At 35.8% G+C, this 25,817-nt stretch overlaps 1 protein-coding gene across 5 annotated transcripts in view; it reads right to left on the bottom strand.

Moving 5' to 3' along the window:
- Nucleotides 1-25,817, bottom strand: part of LOC306857824 (rho GTPase-activating protein 12-like) — a 63,469-nt gene that overhangs the window by 4,099 nt on the left and 33,553 nt on the right. Inside the window, exons 3-18 of one of the 5 annotated variants that reach the window (XM_079398016.1) lie at nucleotides 16,994-17,254; nucleotides 13,123-13,263; nucleotides 12,959-13,039; nucleotides 12,239-12,364; nucleotides 10,390-10,461; nucleotides 10,039-10,100; nucleotides 7,092-7,173; nucleotides 6,576-6,698; nucleotides 5,721-5,822; nucleotides 4,844-4,942; nucleotides 4,649-4,751; nucleotides 4,454-4,570; nucleotides 4,249-4,347; nucleotides 4,066-4,143; nucleotides 3,436-3,570; nucleotides 2,384-2,489 (exon numbers count right to left, since the gene is read on the bottom strand). In XM_079398016.1, the coding sequence (XP_079254142.1) occupies nucleotides 2,384-2,489; nucleotides 3,436-3,570; nucleotides 4,066-4,143; nucleotides 4,249-4,347; nucleotides 4,454-4,570; nucleotides 4,649-4,751; nucleotides 4,844-4,942; nucleotides 5,721-5,822; nucleotides 6,576-6,698; nucleotides 7,092-7,173; nucleotides 10,039-10,100; nucleotides 10,390-10,461; nucleotides 12,239-12,364; nucleotides 12,959-13,039; nucleotides 13,123-13,263; nucleotides 16,994-17,254 (1,787 nt within the window). Of the gene's footprint in view, nucleotides 1-2,383; nucleotides 2,490-3,435; nucleotides 3,571-4,065; nucleotides 4,144-4,248; nucleotides 4,348-4,453; nucleotides 4,571-4,648; nucleotides 4,752-4,843; nucleotides 4,943-5,720; nucleotides 5,823-6,575; nucleotides 6,699-7,091; nucleotides 7,174-10,038; nucleotides 10,101-10,389; nucleotides 10,462-10,915; nucleotides 10,988-12,238; nucleotides 12,365-12,958; nucleotides 13,040-13,122; nucleotides 13,264-16,993; nucleotides 17,255-25,817 lie in introns of all 5 variants that reach the window. The other 4 variants (XM_079398018.1, XM_079398019.1, XM_079398017.1 and 1 more) reach the window with 4 other exon arrangements.

The following is a 25,817-nucleotide window of genomic DNA, read 5'->3' as shown; positions in this document are numbered from 1 at the left end:
TCCTTTTGATCTTTTACTTTAAAAATTCACAAAAATCTAACCTTTCATTGGAGAATAAGAATTTAAAATGGGGAGAAATATCATTATGAATTTTTTTTTTTCTCAAATACACATTGGACACAATTACTGGCACCCCTAGAAATTCTTATGAGTAAAATATCTCTGAAGTATATTCCCATTCATATTCACAATCTTGAGCACTCCAGGGTAATTATGAACATGAAATTATCCAGCCATGGCTTCCTGTTTCACAGAAATATAAATAGGAGGGAAAACAAAGCCCAAATTCCCTTAATCATCCATCACAATGAGAAAAAACAAAGAATATATTTCTGATGTGCAGCAAAAGATAATTGAGCTTCACAAATTAGTGAGGTGGCTTTTAGAAAAGAGCTAGAGCAGTGAAAATTCCCATTTCCACCATCAGGGCAATAATTAAGAATTTCCAATCAACAGAAAATGTTATGAAACTGCCTGGAAGAGGACGTGTGTCTATATCGTCCTAATGCACGGTGAGGAGGAGAGTTTGAGTGGCCAAAGACTCTCCAAGTCTCGGGGTCAGAAAACCTTAAAAAAAAAAGTCAAACAGCACCTACATCACCACATGTTGTTCGGGAGGGTTTCAAGAAAAATTCTCCTAGCTCATCCAAAAACAAACTCCAGCATATTCAGTTATCAGACACGACTGGAACTTCAAATGGGACTGGCTTCTATGGTCAGATGAAACTAAAAATGAGCTTTTTAGCAGCAAACACTCAAGATGGGTTTGGTGAACACAGGGGTAAAAAGTACCCCATGTGTACAATGAAATATACTGCTGTATTTTTGATGTTGTGGGCCTATATTTCTGCTGGAGGTCCTGGACATCTTGTTTAGACACATGGCATCATGGATTCTATCAAATACCAACAGATACAAAATCAAGTGACTGACTCTTTTAGAAATCTTATAATGGGACATGTTTGGATCTTCCAACCGGACAATAATCCAAACACAAACCTCAAAAACAACACAAAAATGGGTCACTGAGCACAAAACCAAGTTTCTGCTATGTCCATTCCAGTCCTCTGACCTGAACCCTGTAGAAAATGAGTGAGGTGAAATGAAGAGAAGAAACACTGACATGGAGCTGTGAATCTGAAGGATCTGGAGTGATTCTGGATGAAGGAATGGTCTCTGATCTCCTGTCAGGTGTTCTCTAACCTCATCAGGCATTATAGGAGAAGATTTAGAGCTGTTAAACTGACAAATGGAGGTTTGAAAAAGTATTGAATAAAAGGGTTAGATTTTTGTGAATTTTTTAAATAAGAAATCAAAAGGATTAATAATGCAGATTAATGTTCACAGCCTTCTTTGATCATATTTACCAAGTGTGCCGATATGACTGTATTTGCCATCATCTAAAACTCAATTAAAGTTCCTCTTAAAAAAAACATGAATAATTTAATAGAACTGTTAAATGTAATCTTTAGCAAATCTCAAAATGCTTATCCATTTTTCATAATGTACATTATAATGTTGTGATGCCTAAATTCACTTAAAAGAAAAATGACTGTACTTTTTAGCGTTTTATTTATGCATTTATAAATAAAAATAAAAGAAATAGCATATAAATGTAATATTGGCCAACATTTTAATGTCAGTGCAATTTAAGTGGTCCTTTTAAATGCCAATCAGTTTGGGTCTTCGCCAGAAAGAGGACATCACTTCATACTGATAGTCAACACTAAACAACATCTACTACAAGAGCCTGGAGCATCAGCAACATAACAACTGCGTTGTCCACATCTGCCGTTTCCTGTGACGCTCCCAAGGTTGATGTCAGAGTCAAGAACTGTTTACACAGGCTGTTAACTAATTGAATTACATTCCTACTGCATCACAATCACAGGCCGCCACGCCTGGATTAACTATGGCACCTCACGGTCACACTTTCCTCCATACAGCCCTTCATGTTCTCTCTCCGTCACTGTCTTCTGCTCTCAATATTTCTCAAGACTCTCTTTCTCTCTCTGTGGCTCGTGCATCACACCCAGTGCCAATGGCAATGCATCAGTAGGATGTGGTGCACACCCTCCCTCCAGACTCTTCCTGTCTCTCTCTCTCTCTCATAATGATGTAGTTGGCTAGTCTCCAGGTCTGTCCCAGTAATGGATACAGTGAGATAACTCCATAGAGGCTTGCTGTGCAGAGCACTGACCACACCCTCCTCACCTCTAACAATCACACACACACCAGCATGGCCCTAAATCAATAATGAATGATGATGGTTTGGAAAGGAAGGCTTAGTAACTCAAAATGACAAATCCATCCTTACAGGAAAGGGCCCTGTGAATAAAATACTAAAATTCTATTTAAAACAACGACAGGAGCAAGTCCTTACCTTTTCAGGTGTTTGAATAACAATTTCATTGTTTCCTGATTGGGTTTTGGCAACTGTTTGATCAAGTCTTTTATGGATTGAACTCGCTGTTTGTAATCTGAGTGTTCTGAAAAGTAAGCAAAATGAAAAAAGCAGGATTAGGGTACGGTTAAAATGCTACTGATGATCCAAATCTGGGATTGGGAAGAAAAACTATTCCCAAGTCAAACTGCTCCCTCTTGTGGTTGATGGTTTATTAGTATTCTGGGTGTGTAATAATAAAAATCAATGTCCATTCTATGGACATCCCCTTATTAAAAAGAGTACACTGCAAAAGTTTGGGGTCAATAGGATTATTTGGTAACACTTTAGAAAAGGGAACACTTATTCACTATTAAATACGACTTTTCCCTCAATAAATTCCTAATTTGCTGCTGATTAATTGTTAGTAAGGTAGTTGTTAAATTTAGGTATTGGGTAGGATTACGGATGTAAAATAAAGTCATGTAAAATAAGGCATTAATATGTTCTTAATTACTACTAATAAATGGCTAATATTCTAGTAATATGCATGCTAATAAGCAACTAGTTAAGAGACCCTAAAATAAAGTGTTACCGATTATTATTTAAATTAATTAACACTTTTATAAAGCGATCCAGTGATCAAATGTTAATACATTTCTGTTTCAAATAAATGCTGTTCTTTTGAACTTTTAATCAAAATCCTGTTTCTTGATCACCAAATTAGTATATTAGAATGATTTATGTGATTTGTCATGTGACTGGAGTAATGGCTGCAGAAAATGTAGTTTTGCCACCACAGGAACAAAACATATTAAAATAAAAAAACTGTGCTTTAAATTGTAATAATATTTACTTTCAAAAACATTAAAAACATCTTCCTGACCACAAACTTTACAACAGCAGAACATCTGATCGTTTGTACAAAGGAGTACACATAATAAGCATCACATTCATTTATTAGTTTAAAAATGTTCAAAAATTTAAAACAGCATTTAAAACAGGAAAAGGAGACAGTTACATTTGTTTGTGTATCAATCAAACAAACTCACTGATGGCTTCGACAAAGTCATTAAAGGATGCGTAAGTGAACAGAGGCTCTGGAAACTCCCGGAAAAACATCTTCAGAGCACCTGTAGTCACGTGGATATCCTCCCATTTATTGTCTTCCAGATTTACCTTTTCATCTGCAGACATATAAACACACCCTTCATACAGATTCAAACCAAAGCTGCCGACACACAATATCAGACTGATAAACCACCATATTCTACAACCAATCTGATTGTTTGAACTTTGTTGTTACCTTTCATGGTCGGAGATATGCATGACAGTGTTATTTCAGCATCATTTACAGTATATAAACTATCATAAAATTGATTAATATTTTGGATTGGATTTTGCTTTATATTTTCATCTTCATTTTAGTATATGTTTAAGTAATTTTATGCGCTTTTGTCATTTTTAGATATATGCTTCTATATAGTTTTAAATTATTTTATTTCAGTTTTTGTTTTTAGTAATTTTAGCACTTTAAAGCTTTTAAAGTTTAAGTTGTTTCATCTAATATTTAATTTTATTTCAGCTTTATTTTAACAATAACAAGACTGGTGCGTGAGAACTGTTTGCGAGATTGTGTCTTTTTAAAAAACTACATTCAGAAAAAAATTGTTCTTCCCTACCGTGATTGACCGCAAAGCGAAGTTTCTGTATGACAGCCAGGTTTCCACTGACTCTATACAAGCCATCAACATTCAAGCCTGAGAAACAGATACAGGGAAATGAGACAGGAAGTGGATGTAGTTCTAGAATGACAACTCAAAAATGTATTAGCAATCCAACTAATGAAACAAACAGATAAATACCTGTATTCTCCACATGCTCAATGCACATCTTGACAAAATTAGGCACGGAAGTGCCTTCTCTCTGACACAGGGCAGTCAAACTGCAGCCAAACACCTGATCTGAGAACAGACAGAAGGGTTACCAGAGGTGTCTTCACATTCCTCTGTATGTAGATCATTCACAAAATCTAATTAAGCTGTATGTGCTTATATCAGTGTCTTTTACCTTTTATGTAGCCCTTGTCCCGGACAGCCTGTAATGTTGGTCTCCTTGTGAGGAACTTCTTCAGTTTGACTCTGGTCTTCTTCTGCTCAGATGAATCCAAAGTGGAGTTCTTTACTACTGTAAAACACACGTGTGTCACGACTCAACAAACCATAAATAGTTATGATTTATTTTACAAATGTATGTCTTCTGTACCTCTGTTTTTCTTTGAGTCGCGTGGGTCTTTCTCTTTGTCGTGTTTCTCACTTCCTGGAGACTCAGGCATGTCCTCTTCAATGGCCTCATCAGACTCCCAAGCCTACAACACACGCATTTACATCAATGTAGCTTTGAACATCTGCGTATGCTGTTCACGTCATAATTTTGTACTGTGTGATGTATTTCACTCACATGTGTGTTGATGGTCTCAGAAAGCGCTCTGAACCAGTCATTGATAACACTGTCAATCTCAGACTGGATCAGCAGCTCTGTGCCCACTCGTGTTTTTAGCTGCAGGGGTCAAAGTTCAGATCAGGTCAGTGGGAGTTAAGAATATTCAGTTACAGTAAGAATATTTGTTATAGTAATTAATTGTATTACAGAACTTTGTGTAATTTCTAATAACTAATAAACACTAAATAATTACTAATAAAAATTATTAAATAACTAATAAATTAGCTATTTGCTAAACACAGTTGTCTTTTATTGTAATACTGTTGCCATTAAATTAAAAGCATGTTTTATCAAACTAAGAAGCCATTTTTCTACAGTTAAGAGAGTTCTAGACACTGTGATTCACATTGTGTCTAAAAACACCCGTACTAGTGAAAAAATCACTGTAATTATGTAATTAACAGTCTCTTGTGGATTATTGCTTTATTATCTTCTACTAATTTACCAGGAAATTGCTCTGTATGCATAAATGTTAAAACAAAGGGCTATTTCATCCAAAAATTACAATTCTGTCATCATTTACTAACCCTCAAGGTGTTCCAAACCTGTATGAGTTTCTTTCTTCTGTTGAGCACAAAAGAAGATATTTTGAAGAAGGTTGACGGTAGCCATTGACTTCCATAGTATGGATAAAATAATGTAGAAGTCAATGGCTACCATCAACTGTTTGGTTACCAACATTCTTCAAAATACCTTCTTTTGTGTTCAACAAAAGAAAGAAACTCATATTTGAGTGAGAGTAAATGATAGATAGATTTTTTATTTTTGGGTGAACTATCCCTTTAAGTGTTTCTAACAATGAATATTTTAAGAAATTCAATCAGCTGACTCTAACCTCAATGACATGTTTCTTGCTGGATTTTTCTTTGGATGCCCACTCAACCGAACCACCTCGCAGGTCCACTGTAAATTCAGGTTTGGACTGGTTGCCTCCAAACTTGAAAAACAAGGGGAATAAACTTGTTTTAAATCTTGTCACTCTCTAAGCAAATCATCAAGAGTTATTTAGGATTCTCTTTAGTTCAGTGCTGTTAAACACAAGCTATAGTGATGTTCCTGGGTCAAAAGCGAGTTACACTGCATTTTAAGTGTCAATTAGTTCTGGGTGCCAAAAGTGCAATAATAGGTTAGACTTGAATATTAAATGCACAATGCACACACTTGATTGTTTTATTATTTATGGCCTAAGTTTGCAAAGAGCATTCCCACATTTTGCTTTGCGCAATGCTAAGCTCCATTTTGTATCCAGATGCTTACACATTCAAATAGCATAAAATAAATTAGTCTGAATATGCAGAAATACATGCCAACAATCTTAAGGTTTTTAGTGCATCCATTTACCAAGTCTGGTTATTTGACATTGTAAAAGTTTTAAATTCACTCTCTCTTGCTGGAGGAACTAACTTCAAGCACATAGCAGGGGGCGATAAGTGTGGCGTACAGGCAGAAAGTAGGACGTGCACAAATAAAATGGTAGACAAGCTGCCCTGCTCAGCTGATCGCAAAACAGATCTGCATCACACAACCTATTATTCATTTATAATTATTTAAATAATGAACTTATATTAAATGCAATTGGTTTTTTTTATTTTTTGCCTATTATCAAACTACAAATCTGTAATTTAGGTAAAACTGTTCCTGGATCAGCATCGAGGGCACATTCATTATGTCCAGAGAGGCTGACACATACAGAGGGAGCTCGGCTGTGTCTACAGTGCGTATAGGACACTGAAGGCCGGGGCTTAATCGAACGCTTCCAGTTACTTAGCAATGAAAGGAGGAGTTCAGGAAAGGAACCACTGCGGCAGTACGACTTTGAAGAGACAGAGAAGAGATGGAAGAAAGGAACAGAACAGAAAAGAGACTGATGATGCATGAAATCACACTCACAACACACATGGGAGATATAAATGAAGGAGAGAGGTACAAATCGGCAAGAGAGCTCATATTAATAGTAATCTGAATGCTACAGTTTTTAGAAAAAAGCATGTAGGCCTCTTTTTGTTTACACTTGTTGCCGAGCACTGAATGTGGATGCAGTTTGCATGAAACACTCCTGAATAAATGCAGGCAAATTTTTAGGTAGACTATGGGGAATCCTATTCAAAGCATGTAAATTGAAATAATGCTGACTAACAGGGTTAAGACAATAAGTCCACATTTGACCCAGATGAACTGACCATTGTAACCAGGCATGAATACATACCCAGCTGGTGCTGCTGCCCTGACCCTTTGCAAAAAGTAAAGAGGATCCCTGCAGGACAGTCCAGGTGGAGGCCCAATTCTTCCTGCAGGACAATAAAAACAATGGATGCATCTATGTCACTTATTCTAAAGATCAAATGAGAAACTAGAAAAGGGAATCGAAACGTTTTTTTAATAACCAATACATTTTTTCACTGCAGCACAATACATTAATTCTTTGAAGTATAAAAAAGGGCCACAACATTTCTGATAAGAATATAATATTGCAATAATATTACAACCCGAATTCCGGAAATGTTGGGATGTTTTTAAATTCGAATAAAATGAAAACTAAAAGACTTTCAAATCACATGAGCCAATATTTTATTCACAATAGAACATAAAGAACATAAATGTTTAAACGGAGAAATTTTACACTTTTATCCACTAAATGAGCTCATTTCAAATTTGATGCCTGCTACGGGTCTCAAAAAAGTTGGCACGGGGGCAACAAAGGGCTGAAAAAGCAAGAAATGTTGAAAAGATTCAGCTGGGAGAACATCTAGCAACTAATTAAGTTAATTAACTTAATTAGTTGCTAGATGGTCTGTAACATGATTAGCTATAAAATGGATGTCTTAGAGAGGCAGAGTCTCTCAGAAGTAAAGATGGGCAGAGGCTCTCCAATCTGTGAAAGAGTGCGTAAAAAGATTGTGGAATACTTTCAAAACAACATTCCTAAATGTAAAATTGCAAAGGCTTTGCAAATCTCATCATCTACAGTGCATAACATCATCAAAAGTTTCAGAGAAACTGGAGAAATCTCTGTGCGTAAGGGACAAGGCCGAAGACCTTTGTTGGATGCCTGTGGTCTTCGGGCCCTCAGATGACACTGCATCACTCATCAACATGATTCTGTCATTGACATAACTAAATGGGCCCAGGAATACTTCCAGAAACCGTAAACACAATCTGCCGTGCCATCTGCAGATGCCAACTAAAGCTCTTATCATGCAAAGCCATATGTGAACATGGTCCAGAAGCGCCGTCGTGTCCTGTGGGCCAAGGCTCATTTAAAATGGATTGTTTCAAAGTGAAAAGTGTTCTATGGTCAAACAAATCCAAATTTGACATTCTTGTTGGAAATCAAGGACACCATGTCCACCGGGCTAAAAAGGAGGGAGACCTTCCAGCGTGTTATCAGCATTCAGTTCACAAGCCAGCATCTCTGTCTCTGATAGTATGGGGGTGCATAAGTGCATATGGTATTTTGGAAGGCACTATGAATGCTGAAAGGTATATAAAGGTTTTAGAGCAACATATGCTCCCCTGAAAGCCTTGTGTATTTTAGCAGGACAATGCAAAACCACATACTGCAGATATTACAACAGCATGGCTTCGTAGTAGAAGAGTCCAGGTGCTGAATTGGCCTGCCTGCAGACCAGATCTTTCACCTATAGGCCTTTATCACACTTCCGCGTTCTAAAAGTGGAAGATTCAAATATTAGCGTAAAAGAACTTCCGCTGCAGCCTCTATTAATGGCTGTGCCCATAACACGGCATTGCCGTGGATTATTTATTTAGAATTCAGCACATATACCTCTTCTAAAGACACCAATCTCAGTTTACAAGAATTAATTGAGTATTATGAAATGAAGGAATATGTTGTCACGATATCCCGATATGTATTTCATGACTTAAACAGGAGCGTGTGAGGCATACTGTATGTGTATAGGCAATTCTTCACAGTCTGATCACCTTATTTCATTACAGAACAGCGAGAAAACTATACAAACAACATATCACATTAATAAGCATTAGAATTAGCCAAAGCTTAAAACATTAATTATGACTAAAGGCTGTATAGGAGGATTAAATTAAAGGTTTAGGCGAACTTGTTGTATTAAACATAATGCTCTCATTTTTTCACGCGCTGACTTTATGATGCAATCCTATAATTACATCGAATTGAAGTTGTAAATAAATAAATAAATATTTCCAGCCCATAGACGATAATTAAAAATAGGTTTGATCATCTAAATCGAGTTATTCTCTGTGATTGCATACATCTATTGAATATTATTATACTGTGTGTGAACAAGAGCGGGAGGTTAATCACAATAAATATAATTCAAAAATAAAAATTTAAAATTAAATTAAATCAGTCCGAGTTGGCCTATTCCTCTGGCAGTAACTTGAGCTGCGTGCTCTTCATTACTCTGAATGGCAACACTGGCAGCGCTGACAGTCGCGTCGCTCAGATAGGCTAATGTTACACATTTAAATGAAGGATGACATGATACATGGTATGGAATCGGTATAAATACGCCATTTTAACATTGACGTTTATTGCGTCAATGTTCAATTAAACTAAATTAGTTTAACTTTCTTCACAAAACTGGCGTCTGTCCATTGACAATAAAGCAGGTGAAAATTCCTTTACGCTACTAATCGGAGCCAGATGTGACGACACACGGACTGTGATAAAGGCCTATAGAGAACATTTGGCGCATCATTAAACGAAAAATACGTCAAAGATGACCACAAACTCTTCAGCAGCTGGAAACCTATATCAGGCAAGAATGGGACCAAATTCCAACACCAAAACTCCAGAAACTCATAGCCTCGATGCCAAGATGTCTTCAAACTGTTTTGAAAAGAAGAGGAGATGCTACACCATGGTAAACATGCCCCCGTCCCAGCTATTTTGAGACCTGTAGTAGGCTCATCTGAATGAGCTCATTTTGTGCATAAAATTTTCAAATTTCTCAGTTTAAACATTTATGTAATCTATGTTCTATTGTGAATCAAATATTGGCTCATGTGATTTGAAATTCTTTTAGTTTTAATTTTTATTCAAATTTAAAAAACGTCTCAACATTTCCGGAATTCGGGTTGCACAATTTTATTAAAATGTGATTAGTTTATCTATTTCACCCAATGGCAATATTCAGTGATGCAATTTTTACCTGACTTTCTTGCCATGTTCAGTAATCTTGGTTACATTGAGAACACCACACTTTTCTGAGGGCTACAGAGGAGAAAAATGAGCTTAGTAAGTTAACATTAAAAGGAAAAATATATATTACAAAAAAGGAAAAATATTAAATAAGTAAATAAAATAATATTGTATATTAATATATATTATATTAATATAATGATTAGAATTGTATGTATTATAATTATTTGCAGTAGCAGTAGTATTTAAATTTGGAAATTTGTTTTGCACATTCTGACGACAACATACATTTAGAAGATAACAATGTTAAAACATTGAAAAGAGCATGCATGAGATCACAAGGGTTAGTATGTATACTAACGGTGGAGGAGTGTTTGGGTGAAGAGGGGCAAGAGTCTGATTCAGGAGAGTTGTGTTTGGCATTTACAGACTCCTGCAAGTCATAAAGCAGAAAAAGTGCCATGTTAAACATTCAGAATAGAGGATGTTAGAGGATGAATACAAAACTATGTTAGACCCATTCTAAAGGCAGTTAAGAATCTCCTAATAGAAAAAGGCTGCTTTATCAGTGTTTGCATGACAGATAATGGTCAAAATCACTGTTATCTGAAGTCTTGCCATGAATGATTTGTAAGAGCATGGACAGGAATAAAAAAAAAAAAGAGATGTCAGTTGTGTTAATGAGGAGTTAGTATAAAGCAAGGATACAAATAAGCATCACAACCAGATACATCACGTATAAATGATAAAGTGCAGATCTGAGCAGGTTTTGATCAACGCAAATTTCTTTCCTTGATTCGCTTGAAAACAATTTCAATTTGTGAAGTGAAGAAATCAAGAAGTCTGTAATCACATCTGATTGGTTACAGCATAATGAGGCGACTAACTTCTCTGTACAGTGACAGGCCGAAGCCCCTGGAGAAGCGGTTCACGCTGAACCATCTGCTTTTGAATGGCAGCTGGAATGAAAACCATTGTGTGACACAAGAGCAACATAATGTTAGGCTTGTTTCATCTTGCATCTTTTCAGAACCAGCATAAATGACTAACAAAATAAAATACAAACCATATGCACTCACACACACGCGCATGGAAAATGCACAAGATTAAGGACTGTTAAAAGCCTTGTGCTCTCCATATATTTGGTCTGTGTTAATCTTCACTGGCATCTGACTGAAGGAAAAAATGACTTTGACAGCCTTTTAATTGGCTTTTAGAATACATGCTGGTTAACTTAGGATAAATAATAGGATAAAAATAAATAAATAAAAATGTTGTATTTTGGTATGTCAGGTTTTCAACTATCCTCTGAGGGTATTTAGATTTACATTTTTCATTTTGCAGACACTTTCTTTCTGAAGAATTATATATTGTGCTGAAGTTGTACATTTTTAGGGGCAGTCGTGGCCTAATGGATAGAGTTGGACTTGTAACCTGAAGGTCGTGGGTTCGAGTCTCAGGTGGGGGGAGTGAATAACCAACACTCTCTCCACCCTCAATACCACGACTGAGGTGAGACCCTTGAGCAAGGCACCAAACCCCTGCTCCCCGGGCGCCGCAGCTGCCCACTGCTCCAGGTGTATGTTCACTACTGTGTATACACTTGGATAGATTAAATGCAGAGCACAAATTCAGAGTATGGGCCACCATACTTGGCCACACACCACTTTCCTTTCCCTTTCCCTTTTATCAGTTCAAGCATGATAATTTTGCAGGAAATGAAACCCATGATTTTGGCATTGCTAGCATCCAAAATTTAAAAAATAATAATAAAAATTAAATTTTTAACATTTAAAATTAAAAATAGTTACAAAACTATTTATAATATTCACATTTGTATATGTTTAAAAAAATATGTTCTAATGTTTATTTTTGTTAAAGGCAAAAAATTTTATGTGATTTTTTAAATGATTTGATTCAAATTCTGTGATTTTTGGTAAACTGTATTAAATCCAATTAGGGTCACTCAATTTGAATTACAACAAACATTACATAAACATTAAAAAATAATTAAAATAGAAAACAGTATTTTAAATTGTAATAATATTCACAATATTACTGTTTTTACTATATTTTGATAAACTAAATCAAGCCTTGGTGAACATGAGAATTCTTTCAAAAACATGTGCTGACCCCAAACTTTTGAATGGAATTGTGTGTCTAGTTGTGCTAAAGAAGATTTGTTTGTGTTTAACAACATCGACGCATACCTTGTCACTGATATCCAGCACATAGGTGCTGTGTCTCCACTTGGTCAGCACAATGGGCTCCTGCTGTTTCCTTTCTAAACTGTGACTCTTAGGAGCTTCTCCAGAGATTGGAGGAGAGAGATTATACTGGGAACAAACAGAAAGAAAAAGAGAAGGAGAAACTGACAGATTAGTCCAATTAGTGATACAAGAAACACAAAATATAATGGGAACCAGCAGAGTCACCACAAAAATAACATTCAGAAGATAATTTATATACATAATTCTACAGGAAAATGTTTTAAGATAGAAAATAGATTGGTTAAAAAAAATCTAATTAGTTTATATACAAAACAAGTATTTGCAGTGATAAAGATATTTTTAAAAAAGTAAACAAAGGTACCTCTCTCCTCACCGTCCACAGCACCATGTGCGGTCAGATGCCCTCCTCCGAACATAAGCCCACCCAACCCACTCAGCCCCCCAGAGCACAACATGTGTGTGTGTTAGATGGAATGAGAGTGAGAGGATGTGTAATAAAAGAGAAGCGTGTGGTCAAATACACTAGAGACACTGATCCCAGATAACTAGATTAGGGAATCAGGGTTACTTTTAGATTTTCCCAGGAATCCTCCTACTGCCCTGGTTAACACTAAAGCTAAAGCAGTCAATGATCACACATGATCTAAAAGACAGAAGAGAGGCTGTCTGGGTATTTCTGAGGAAAAAACTTTAACTTACTTTTGGTAACTCCCATTCTGAGCGGGATCCATCAGCGCTGTAGTAATACGGCCGCCCTTGTTCGTCCACATGCTTAATCCACTGCCAAACAAAAAAGATTTGTTACTCTGTGTCTCATTCAAAACAAAAATAAATTTCTGTATGTAAGCAGCTCTTTCCAGCACCTTCTCATTGGTGTATTCAGATACATAGAGTGTGTGGCCATGTTCATCCAGTTCCTCAGACCAGCCTCTAGGGGGCGATCCGTACTGACTGTCTGACTGACTGGAGTGTGTGCTGGGACAATTCTCCTCAGAAGACAAATGCTGAAGAAAACAGTAAGACAAGACAATGAGAAAAATATGGCAGAAAGATAAGAGGAAAAACTGCAACTTCAACAGTATGGCATGGCAATAACAACTCTAAAGTAAACTGCTTTGGATAAAAAAACAACAAAATGTGAATGCAAATGTTATTTAAAAAATATATATATATATATATTATATTTAAAATTATTATAATTATTATTATATATTTTAGTATTATTATTACTATTAAAAATTAATGTTTTATACAAAAATGTATTATTATTATTATTATTATTATTATTATTATCAGTAATAAACAGTAAAATATTATTTAAAAATAATACATTTTAATAAACAATTAATTTTCTATTATAATTATATTAAAAATTTAATTTAATATAATAATGTTTTGTAATATTATTTAAAATATCACTATTATTATTATTATTATTATTGGTAAAAAGCAATATATTATTATTTAAAAAATAAACATGAATACACATTTTATTATTTTATTTTTAAATAAACAATGATAATAGTTGTATAACAATGATAAAAGTTGCAATAATATTTTTTATACATTAAATATTATATTATAACATCTGAATTACTATTATATATTAATAATCCACATATACAAACACACACACACACATATTTATATATATATATATACACATATACACACACGTGGTCAGAAATGTTGTTACCCTTGGTAAATATTATCAAAGAAGGCTCTGAAAATAAACCTGCATTATTAATCCTTTTGATCTTTTATTAAAGAGGTCATCGGATGCCCATTTTCCACAAGTTGATATGATTCTTTAGGGTCTTAATGAAAAGTCTATAACATACTTTGGTTAAAATTTCTCAATGGTAGTGTAAAAAACACCTTTACCCTGTCAAAACCAGCTATGTTTTCATCAAGCCGTTTTTTTAGTCCATGTCGCTTTAAATGCTAAACCCCGCCCCTCTCTTCCGTGGGGTGACGAGCAGTACTGATTACTTTAGCTGCGAAACTGGCTAACTAGCACGTTATTAGGAAAGGTGATTTGCAAAGATTAATTAAAAAACGGTATACTCACTTCTTCTGTAGATGAAGCTAGATCAATAATGATTTGCGCGAACATAAGACGCATTTAGTCAGATCGGAGCATTCATTTCAAAGCGAAAGTAACATTAATCCTCTGTGTCTTCAGCGGCTCAGATGTCGGGATTAAATGACGACTGCTATATTCATTATTACATCCAACAACAAAACACCTCAATCGCTTAATCGGAGACATTCTTGTTTTCCCCTGCACCGGACACAATGGCGGACGGATGACAGCTCACTCAGGGCGTGTCTAAGGTAAAACGGCCTTGTCAATCAACTCTCGTGGCAGCGGCCTGCGCAGAACTACGTCATTCTGACAGGAATCTCAGAACAGCCTGATTTGAGAAAGTGGATTTTAAAATAGGGATTTAAAAAAAACCACTGGATGGATTTTTAGCATTATAGGATGGATGTGTACACACACTTCCAACACACATTTATGTTCAAACAACTTGTAAAGTGAATTTTGCATCTGATGACCCCTTTAAAAAAATTACAAAACCTTTCATTGAACTAAAACAATTGAAAATGGGGGAAAATCTCATTATGAAATAAATGTTTTTCTCAAATACATGTTGTACACAATTATTGGTACCCCTAGAAATTCTTATGAGTAAAATATATCTGAAGAATATTCCCATTCATATTCACAATTTTGAGCACTCCAGGGTGATTATGAACATGAAATTATCCAGCCATGGCTTCCTGTTTCAAAGAAATATAATAGGAGAGAAAACAAAGTCCAAATTCCACCACGATGAGAAAAACCAAAAATATATTTCTGATGTGCAGCAAAAGATAATTTAGCTTCACAAATTAGTGAAGTGGCTTTAAGAAAAGAGCTAGAGCAGTGAAAATTCCCATTTTCACCATCAGGGCAATAATTAAGAATTTCCAATCAACATAAAACGTTACGAAACTGCCAAGGATGTGTGTCTATATCGTCCTAATGCATGGTGAGGAGGAGAGTTTGAGTGGCTAAAGACTCTTCAAGGACCACAGCTCGAGAATTGCAGAAAATAGTCTCAGGTCAGAAAACGTTTAAAAAATTTGTCAAACAGCCCCTACATCACCACATGTTGTTCGGGAGGGTTTCAAGAACAATTCTCCTAGCTCATCCAAAAACAAACTCCAGCATATTTAGTTGTCAGACACGACTGGACCTTCAAATGGGACTGGCTTCTATGATCAGATGAAACTAAAAAATTAGCTTTTTAGCAGCAAACACTCAAGATGGGTTTGGTGCACACAGGGATAAAAAAAAAAAGTACCCCATGTGTACAATGAAATATACTGATGTATTTTTTATGTTGTTGGCCTATATTTCTGCTGGAGGTCCTGGACATCTTGTTTAGATACACGGCATCATGGATTCTATCAAAAACCAACAGATAAAAAAATCAATAAGTGGCTGACTCTGTTATCTTATAATGAGCCATGTTTGGATTTTCCAACCGGACAATAATCCAAACACAAACCTCAAAAACAACACAAAAATGGGTCACTGAGCACAAAACCAAGTTTCTGCTATGGCCATTCCAGTCCTCTGACCTGAACCCTGTAGAAAATGAGTGAGGTGAACTGAAGAGAAGAAGCACCAACATGGAGCTGTGAATCTAAAGGATCTGGAGTGATTCTGGATGAAGGAATGGTCTCTGATCTCTTGTCAGGTGTTCTCTAACCTCATCAGGCATTATAGGAGAAAATTTAGAGCTGTTAAACTGGCAAATGGAGGTTTCAAAAAGTATTGAATAAAAGTGTACCGTTAATTGTGTTCAATGTGTATTAGAGAAAAACATTTATTTCATAATGATATTTCCCCCCCATTTTAAATTCTTATTCTCCAATGAAAGGTTAGATTTTTGTGATTTTTTTTAAATAATAGATCAAAAGGATTAACAATGCAGATTAATTTTCACAGCCTTGTCATATTTACCAAGGGTACAAACAATTCTGACCACGTGTGTACATATACATATATATATATATATATATATATATATATACACACACACACACACACACATATTATTACAATTATTATTATTATTTAAAAACAAATAAAACATTTTAATACTGATTTAGTTCCAAGTTAGAGCATCTGTAACAGATAACATTTTAACTGATAAACAACAAAACAGCATCTCCCCCTTTTATTATGCCCAAATTCTTCCACTAGATGGCAGCTGTGAACAATGGAAAGAGTGAAACTTAGATTGAAATTTCAGACAAGACTAAATTTTGGAGTTTGGAATACAGGTCAAACATACTTTTCTCTTGTAAATACAGACATGCATGTCAGCGCTTACAGTAACCAGAATAACACATTTTTGGTCAAAAAAGTAATCTGTAATAGTCATTTCCACAGAAAGTGAGTTGCTCCACTCTGTTCTGAGTGAAGCTGGGTCAGCCGTCTGTTGAAGCTTAAATATCTGAACAGCATTTTTCAAAGGCTTATATATAGACTGAAGACCTACTTCAACTCTGGCCTAGTTCAAACTTTCACATGCTCAAGTATGTGGGCACAGAGCCACACTCACATTAGCATTATTACACCAATGCAAAGATGGTATGTTTACAGAGGAGTTAGACATTATTTACATAGCTGACCAACATGGACTTTTCAATGGACATTTTCCCAGTTGTTGTTACCTCCATGTCTCCAGTGTTGGACGTGTCCCCACGAGTGACCCCATTGTCTCGAGAGCGGGGCGGTTTCCAGGTCCTCTCCTGAGTCATGCGGTTGTAGTAGAAGTTTCTTCCACTCGTATCTTTGTGCGTTTCCCAGTCTCCCAGGATATGCAGAGGGGACGTAGAGGGAACAGGTGGGAGAGACGACTGAGAGATCTTTAGCTCTTGGAGGTTTGTGTAAACGGGGGACTCGGGTCGCCCCTGTCCAGTGGGAGATATGCCCTGTAGACAAAACAGAGGAAGAGAGGCAAATCATAAAATTATGTAATTTTAACCATCTGATAAAACTTTGTTTTGCCAAGCATTGGAAAAACTGAAAGAGATCCAATATTCACAGGGAGCCCAAGAAACATCTACCAATGATTTTATTGAAGAGTTCTCGGTCAACAACTGGCTGGACTCTAACACTGTTCCTTTAAAACACATTTTAAATGAGAAGAAAGCATGACGTGAATTCAATAAAGTTAAAAATTAAGCTCAGAAATATTTGCATATGTTTTTCCAAGAAAGAGATGCACAGAACGACAGGAGGCACCAATTAGAAAGAAACTTGAACAGAATCACAGAATGACTATCTGTGCTTAATCTGAACGAGTCAATGCTGATATATATATATATATATATATATATATAAAATCCATATATACATTTGTTTCGACAGATTACACCATTCCTGAAATGTCTCGATTTATAAAAAACCTTGATGAAATGAAAACAAAAACTAGACCGTAAAGATTATTTATAATGTAAGTCTACAGGAAAAGACATCATAATTTAAATAAAGATTGTGATTTTATGAACAATGCTAGAAACCGCAAGGTCATGAGTATAACATACTATTAAGGTTGCAAAAGTGTTTGCTAAATTAATACACTGTAAAAACCAGTACAACGGTTCAGTAGTTAAGTAGAAATGTCTTGTTAGTACAAATGAAAGTAAAGAAGTCAGTCAATGAAAAGCTGTTTGAAAGAGTTATTTTAGAAAGTGTCTCTACCTTGTTAATGTTAGACAGACCACGTCCTCGCTGTTGAAGGCGCTGCTATTTTGGTGTAACCTATTGTGAGCTTCACCATAATGAAAACAAGCCACACAATGCAAACGAACACAAACCAGACTAAAATTGAGCGACTGAAAACTCATACCGGAAGAACAGAAATAGAAGCCATTCTCTCACCTGAGCATAACAGAAAATACTGCTCCCAGAACATCAACAAAGCCACCACTGACTGCTTGACTTGAAACCCACTGTAACTGGTTATGTGGAAGTCTGTGAATACATACGCTACTATTAAATGACCTGCCCGGAGGTTCTTAAAACTTGGATGTTACATCTGAGTACCAATCCAACAAAACAATGACCCATTTCTAACCTTTTAAAAATTTGACACAATTCCTGTTTTTATGGAAAGGCTGCTGGCAAAGATCTCAAATAGTCAGAGCATTTGGAAGAGAGAGAAAAAGGCCTGTTAGGTAATCCATCCTGTCATGCATGGAAACATATGGGACTTCCTGTCAGACTGAAATAATAAGGTTAATCATGATAATAGACTTGAAAATGTTCCAACATTTTCCAATGTCCTGTGAAAACTGTGTGGCATTGAGCAAAACATTTCAAAAGAGAATCCCAACATTTCATTTAGCCAAATACATTTTGAATGGCAGTCAAATAATAATTTATTTGTATAATTATCACTAAACTACACTGCACCAGTTCTAAGTCGTATCAGTACATGCTCTTTCAGCTTACATAATAAAATGATATCAACTCAGATTAATATTTCATGTCTATCTGTATCTGTCTATCCATCTATCTATCTATCTATCTATCTATCTATCTATCTATCTATCTATCTATCTATCTATCTATCTATCTATCTATCTATCTATCTATCTATCTATCTATCTATCTATCTATCTATCTATCTACCTACCTACCTACCTACCTACCTACCTATCTATCTATCTATCCATCTATATCAGTATCTATCTGTATCCGTCCGTCCGTCTGTCCATCCATCTAGACATGGCCAAAAATATCCACATCCTTGGTAAATATGATCAAAGAAGGCTGTTGATCTTTTATTAAAAAAATTCACAAAAATCTAACCTTTCATTGGAGAATAAGAATTTAAAATGGGGGGGGGGATATCATTATGAAATAAATGTTTTTCTCTAACACACATTGGCCACAATTAATGGCACCCTTTTATTCAATACTTTTTGAAACCTCCATTTGCCAGTTTAACAGCTCTAAATTTTCTCCTATAATGCCTGATGAGGTTAGAGAACACCTGACAAGAGATCAGAGACCATTCCTTCATCCAGAATCACTCCAGATCCTTTAGATTCACAGCTCCATGTCGGTGTTTCTTCTCTTCAGTTCACCTCACTCATTTTCTACAGGGTTCAGGTCAGAGGACTGGAATGGCCATAGCAGAAGCTTGGTTTTGTGCTCAGTGACCCATTTTTGTGTTGTTTTGAGGTTTGTGTTTGGATTATTGTACGGTTGGAAGATCCAAACATGTCCTATTATAAGATTTCTAACAGAGTCAATCAATTATTGATTTTTTTATCAGTTGGTATTTGATAGAATCCATGATGCCATGTGTCTAAACAAGATGTCCAGGTCCTCCAGCAGAAATATAGGCCCACAACATAAAAAATACATCAGTATATTTCATTTGTACACATGGAGTACTTTTTATCCCTGTGTTCACCAAACCCATCTTGAGTGTTTGCTGCTAAAAAGAAGCCATAGAAGCCAGTCCCATTTGAAGTTCCAGTCGTGTCTGACAACTGAATATGCTGGAGTTTGTTTTTGGATGAGCTAGGAGATTTTTTCTTGAAACCCTCCCAAACAACATGTGGTGATGTAGGTGCTGTTTGACATTTTTTTTTAAAGGTTTTCTGACCCCGAGACTCAACTATTTTCTGCAATTCTCCAGCTGTGGTCATTGGAGACTCAAACTCTCCTCCTCACCGTGCATTAGGACGATATAGACACACGTCCTCTTCCAGGCAGTTTCGTAACATTTTCTGTTGATTGGAAATTCTTAATTATTGCCCTGATGGTGGAAATGGGAATTTTCACTGCTCTAGCTCTTTTCTTAAAGCCACTTCACGAATTTGTGAAGCTCAATTATCTTTTGCTGAACATCAGAAATATATTCTTTGGTTTTTCTCATTGTGATGGATGATTAAGGGAATTTGGGCTTTGTTTTCCCTCCTATTTATATTTCTGTGAAACAGGAAGCCATGGCTGGATTATTTCATGTTCATAATCACCCTGGAGTGCTCAAGATTGTGAATATGAATGGGAATATTCTTCAGAGATATTTTACTCATAAGAATTTCTAGGGGTGCCAATAATTGTGTTCAACATGTATTTGAGAAAAACATTTATTTCATAATGAGATTTTCCCCCATTTTCAATTCTTATTCTCCAATGAAAGGTTAGATTTTTGTGAATTTAAATAAAAGATCAAAAGGATTAATAATGCAGATTAATTTTCACAGCCTTCTTTGATCATATTTACCAAGGGTGCCAATATTTTTGGCCATGAAAATCAATCAATCAATCAATCAAAGTACTGGCAGTTTGGTTGTGAAAATGACCAACTACTGTACATCATACCTTGTAAAAAAAGTAATAATAAAGTAAAATAAAAGTACTATTGCTAAATTTTAAAGAGGTCAGCTGCAGCAGAATACAGGGTTACATTTGCAATGTTGTTATTTAAATTTTATTTTTATTTTTAAACAAACTCAGTGAACAAAATAATAAACGGAATCACAAAATTAAAATGAAAAACAATAATTATACTGTATATTAATATAATTTAAAGTAATATAATATAATACAATTTAAAGTAATGTAATACAATTTAAAGTAAATGTAATATAATAAAATATAATATAATATAAAGCATTTGAAATCAAACATTAAAAATACAGTGGTAAATTTCACCTTCTGAGTCCTGCTTGTCTCTTGAGTTGTAGGTATTGTTCTTATCGGTCTAATGGAGATACTGAAACTCTCCAACTCAATATATGCATACAAACCACAACCCTTGTTTGCATATCTGTCTCTTGCTCCGTTTCAACCACATGCATACTGTATCTGCAATTGAACAGCACACTGAGAGAAACCAGCCTACACTGGATTATTTCATAAGAAAGGTGACCCAAAAATATCTAAATTTCTCAATATCGCATTGATTATAAGTTCATTTCACACAGTGTATGTACAATGTTTCATAAACACACAGAGAAGCACAGAAGAATGTATTCAAATCCATGCTCAGCCACATGCCTCCACATGGAAATGTATAGAGCACACCCAAGAGGAAATGCACAGCACGCACATATACAATAACAGCTGTGACTGTCCATGAACTACAGCTCCTATGGCAAAATATGAGATATAAATAAGGACTAGCTCAAAAAAATGCATTTGTTTATGAAGTATGTTTGTATACATGTCAATCTGAATTACCAGAAAGCATTCATCTAGACCACTGTATCCAATTCTCTTCTTGTAATGGCCACTAGAGGTCTACATTAGACCAATAAACCCTGCACCAGAGAAGGCTTATGTGCAAACATGATAACCTGCATTCTTTTCCCTCCTAAGCACCTCATTTCTTATGACCAGTGAGTGAGTGAGGGTGTGTGTGTGTGTGTGTGTGTGTGTGTGTCTCTAGTGTGTTTGAACCAAACAGGACAAAAGCGAGAAATGCTTACCTCCATAAGCATTTCTAGAGGGTCTTGGTCTTGTAAAGTACTTTGATTAATGCTGACTGTACATTATCCTTCTAATTACAAAATGAATAATTTAAATGGACATTAAATATTGATTTGATTTTAAATAACTGTATTAGATTATATGCAGAATAAAGCTCAACAAGGTTCAGAAACTAACACAGCTACAGAATAATGTCCATTTATAAAGTTCAGCGATCATTATAGAACAAAATTCAACTGCTAAATGCCATTACTGACCAATCAGAAATGAGTATTTCAGAGCAGTTATGCATGCCACACACACATTCACTTAAATGCCTTTGTGTGCTAAGCTGTGACATACTCTAAGACAGTTACATAACTGAATGAACGTGTGTGAGTAAGGTACAGTGCAGAGAGAGAGAGAGAGAGAGAGAGAGAGAGGAGTGAAAAGACAATATGATAACTTGAACAAGGTCACAATATTGTTTCTTTATGAATGTGCTTGACTGTGTAGGACAGGTTTATTTTCTACACAAAATACAGGGTAAAGTCCACATGACAGGATGCAGAGCCTGTGATTGGCACTGATTACCATCAGTGGACTAATGCCCACCTGTCATGCTCACAGCAATTACTAATTACAAAAATTGAACTCGCTCACAGATTTCACCAGGTTTGATCAAAATTACATTAAATTTTAGCAAACTGGGTTGCATTTGTACAATCTTGTTCATATGATTTTTTATATACAGGTATGTATGTATATATTATCATAAATATAAATCATAAATTCACTACCAATTTGCCGAACTGTAAATTAGTTACAAATTGCCATAACATTCAAAATTGCCAATGTTACATTTTCTCTTGAGATCAGGTTAGTTCAGCTAAGTTAAATTAAAGCTTCATCTTATTCACATCAAAAAGCATGTAGGCCTAACTATTAGCAATAATGATAACCTTCAATCTATCATATTGCTCCCTTTGTTTTTAGAGAGCAGACTCTTTTCCTCCTTCTTTTGTCCATCACAATCTACCCCCTTTCATAAAGAAAGGCCTAAGTATGGATGACTAGTGTAACCTACATTTCCATCTGACTGCCTTTAGTCAGGATGCATCCTTTCAGCCACACATTAGCACATCTGTGACATATGCAGAGCCACGCGGGCACAGCCACACAGTCACCTCCCCCAGAGTCCCTGGAGCCACATGGATGTGCGCTCAACCGAACATGAGGTCTATATCTACAGTATGAGACCACAGTATCTACTGCAAGTGTGTCACGAAGGACACCATCATACACACTCAAATCAATAAGTGTGGCTCCAGGAAGGCTGATTTAGTAGACAGCAAACTTTATGGGGAATTTTAGCTCTATTTCACACCTCAGCGAGTTCAGCAACGCTCAAACTCTGACAGAGAGACAACCAATTAACCTTTAGGTCTTCGGCACACAGCCTAATGCTTCGTGATACCACACACATGCACACACACACATCTCTCTGCGCTCAGCGCTAATGCTGGCGGTTTCTATAGAACTCGATGAGAATATGAAATCTCAGTCAGAGCAGCAAGATGAACAGCTGCACACTTTCCTCACTGGAACAGATACTGAACGGGTTAAAAATGCAACAAGACAGACTGAAATTCAAGAGGAAAACCTGTGGGGAAAGAATAATGATTAGTGATGGGCCTGTATGGTCATTTAGGGAAGTGCATCTATATTTTTTTATTACTTGTTGAACTGTAGTGGAAAAGAAACATATCCATTCATCCATCTCATAAGAAGATAATTTGAAGAATGTTTTTGTATGAATTTTCTGTCCATAAGATACAAATTTGCAGGGTACAATGTTATTTTGGACTCCGCTGACTTTCAATGTATACATCTGAAACATTCTTTAAAAACTCTTCTATTGTGTTCCACAAAGGAAAGTCAGTCATACAGAACAGTAAGGTGAATAATAATGACAGAAGTGAATTTTTTTGGTGAACTATCTCTTTAAGACTAACTAGTTGTTCAGACAACCCACCAACTAGTTAATTATCAAAATATGTGCAAATTTGCATCTGTTATAAATATAATCAGTGAATTTGGCAGTGGATATATGAGCATTTCTGTGAGTGTGTAGAAATGCTGAAAAACCTGGGGGCAATGTGCTTTGATGGTAGTCCCAAATCCACTACAGCAGACGGTGCGTCCCGCAACCATGCAAATTCCTGTTCTGATTGGTTCCCCTCATCTCCCCAAAAACCCCTATTAATTATTCAGTAATGTTAGAGTGTTCTCTGAGCTCAAACAACTTCTCGAGAATGAGCTCATGTCCCATATCTTCAACCTACAGTGTTTCCAATCAACTCGCACTGCAAATCTAAAGCTTGTCTATCTAAGAACTTTCTATCTTCATTGTTAGCAGTCCATGTTCTCCAGAAGTTTTTGGGAAACACATTGCACATTGTCACATATGCATTTTTTATACACGCATTTGGCAGACACTTCATCCAAAGCATTCAAGGTATCCATTTTTTTCAGTTCATGGAATCGAACCCAAGACACTGGTATTGTTAGCATCATGCTCTACTATTTAACCATGCATACTTTCTAATGCATATGCACATTTTCTAATGTCAAACCCCATATGTATTAAGCCATATAGCATTACAAATCATTATTACAGTTATAAGACGACTCCATAGACAAACACTGGCTACATATTTTTCCTATAAAAGAAAAAATAGACTAGGGGAGTAAAAAATATGGAGACATTGTCACCTAAATTAGCTTAAACTATGAAGTGAGTTGTGGTTAGGATGCTCCTAGACAGATGACTCTTCTTTTATCTCTCTCTCCCACCCCCTTATGCTTGTCTCTCTGTCTTTCTCTCTTTGAGTTCCCTCTATGTGCTGACCGATGCAAAGGCTTAAAAAACTGCACTATTGAAAAGCTTAATTGAACTGACACGCTCTGCAAGACAAGTGTAACTTTTCCACTGTTTGTATTTTTGTTGACATAACTTTTTCTGAGAGTTACAATATCTACAGAAACACAGGCTGTAGCAAAGGCATCTTAGGGGAAACTACTAATCCTGACCTGTAAAACCTTTGGGCTGACCTTCAGGGATTAATTCTTCCCTCTCTTGATTCGAGTATAGGGGTTTACATTAACCTCCAGTGCTGGGAAGTAACTAAAATGGCTAACTAATACAAACGTTTATTTTTAAATAGCATACATTTTGCATTAACATGCTATTTGGTCCAGAAAGAAGTAAAGAATTGTGACTTTCTGTCACATTATATGGTACATGGAGCATTACAATAAAGCAAACCAAAAATATCAGCCACTTTAAGTATCTTCAAAGTAGTTTTGTAAGCAAATTATTGTAATCTTTTCAAAAAGATTGGATTCTCTTATGTTTACTTCAAATTTCTATAGAGAGACTATATTTACACAAAACAGAGTCGCGTGAGCAGTATGTTACAGTATAAATACATATAATGTATATTTCATTCCTACTCATAGCCAGAGGGCACTCTTGCGCAGAAACTCTAAATATGCCTCACAGATGTAATATAACTTAAAACACTCCCTAATACAAAATATGGATCCCTACCGCTGAGCTGAATTAAAGAAGATATAAATGCTTTGATTAAACATGAAGACAATTAAACACATGACTTTGACAATATATTGTTTATCGGTGTTGTTCAAGCCATCGCTAGTGTTTTCATAAGAAAGTGGTATATTTCTTATGCAATGCTAATTCACATAGCATTTATTACAGTTTTGACTGACGTTAAGTGAGTTTAGAGTAAAAGCATGTTATTAAATGTTCTCTTTGTTGGACAACAGGTTTATAAATGCTTCGTTACTGCAGTGCGAACACGCCAAAGACTAGGAACTTCCGCCATTAGTTCTAGGAACTATGAAAAGGTTCCTCTGGTGCGAAAGCCTCTATTGTTTTTTGGAAGCACACTGGTCAGAGTGCAGTAAGACAACATTATACTTTTCATTAGCAACAGTACTTGCTAAGCAATAACTGAAGCTAAGCTGTATTAGCAC

This window comes from Barbus barbus (genome assembly GCF_936440315.1).
Source record: "Barbus barbus genome assembly, chromosome: 38".
NCBI classification, from domain to species: Eukaryota; Metazoa; Chordata; class Actinopteri; order Cypriniformes; family Cyprinidae; genus Barbus; species Barbus barbus.
This window is presented reverse-complemented; position numbering and strand designations above follow the sequence as displayed.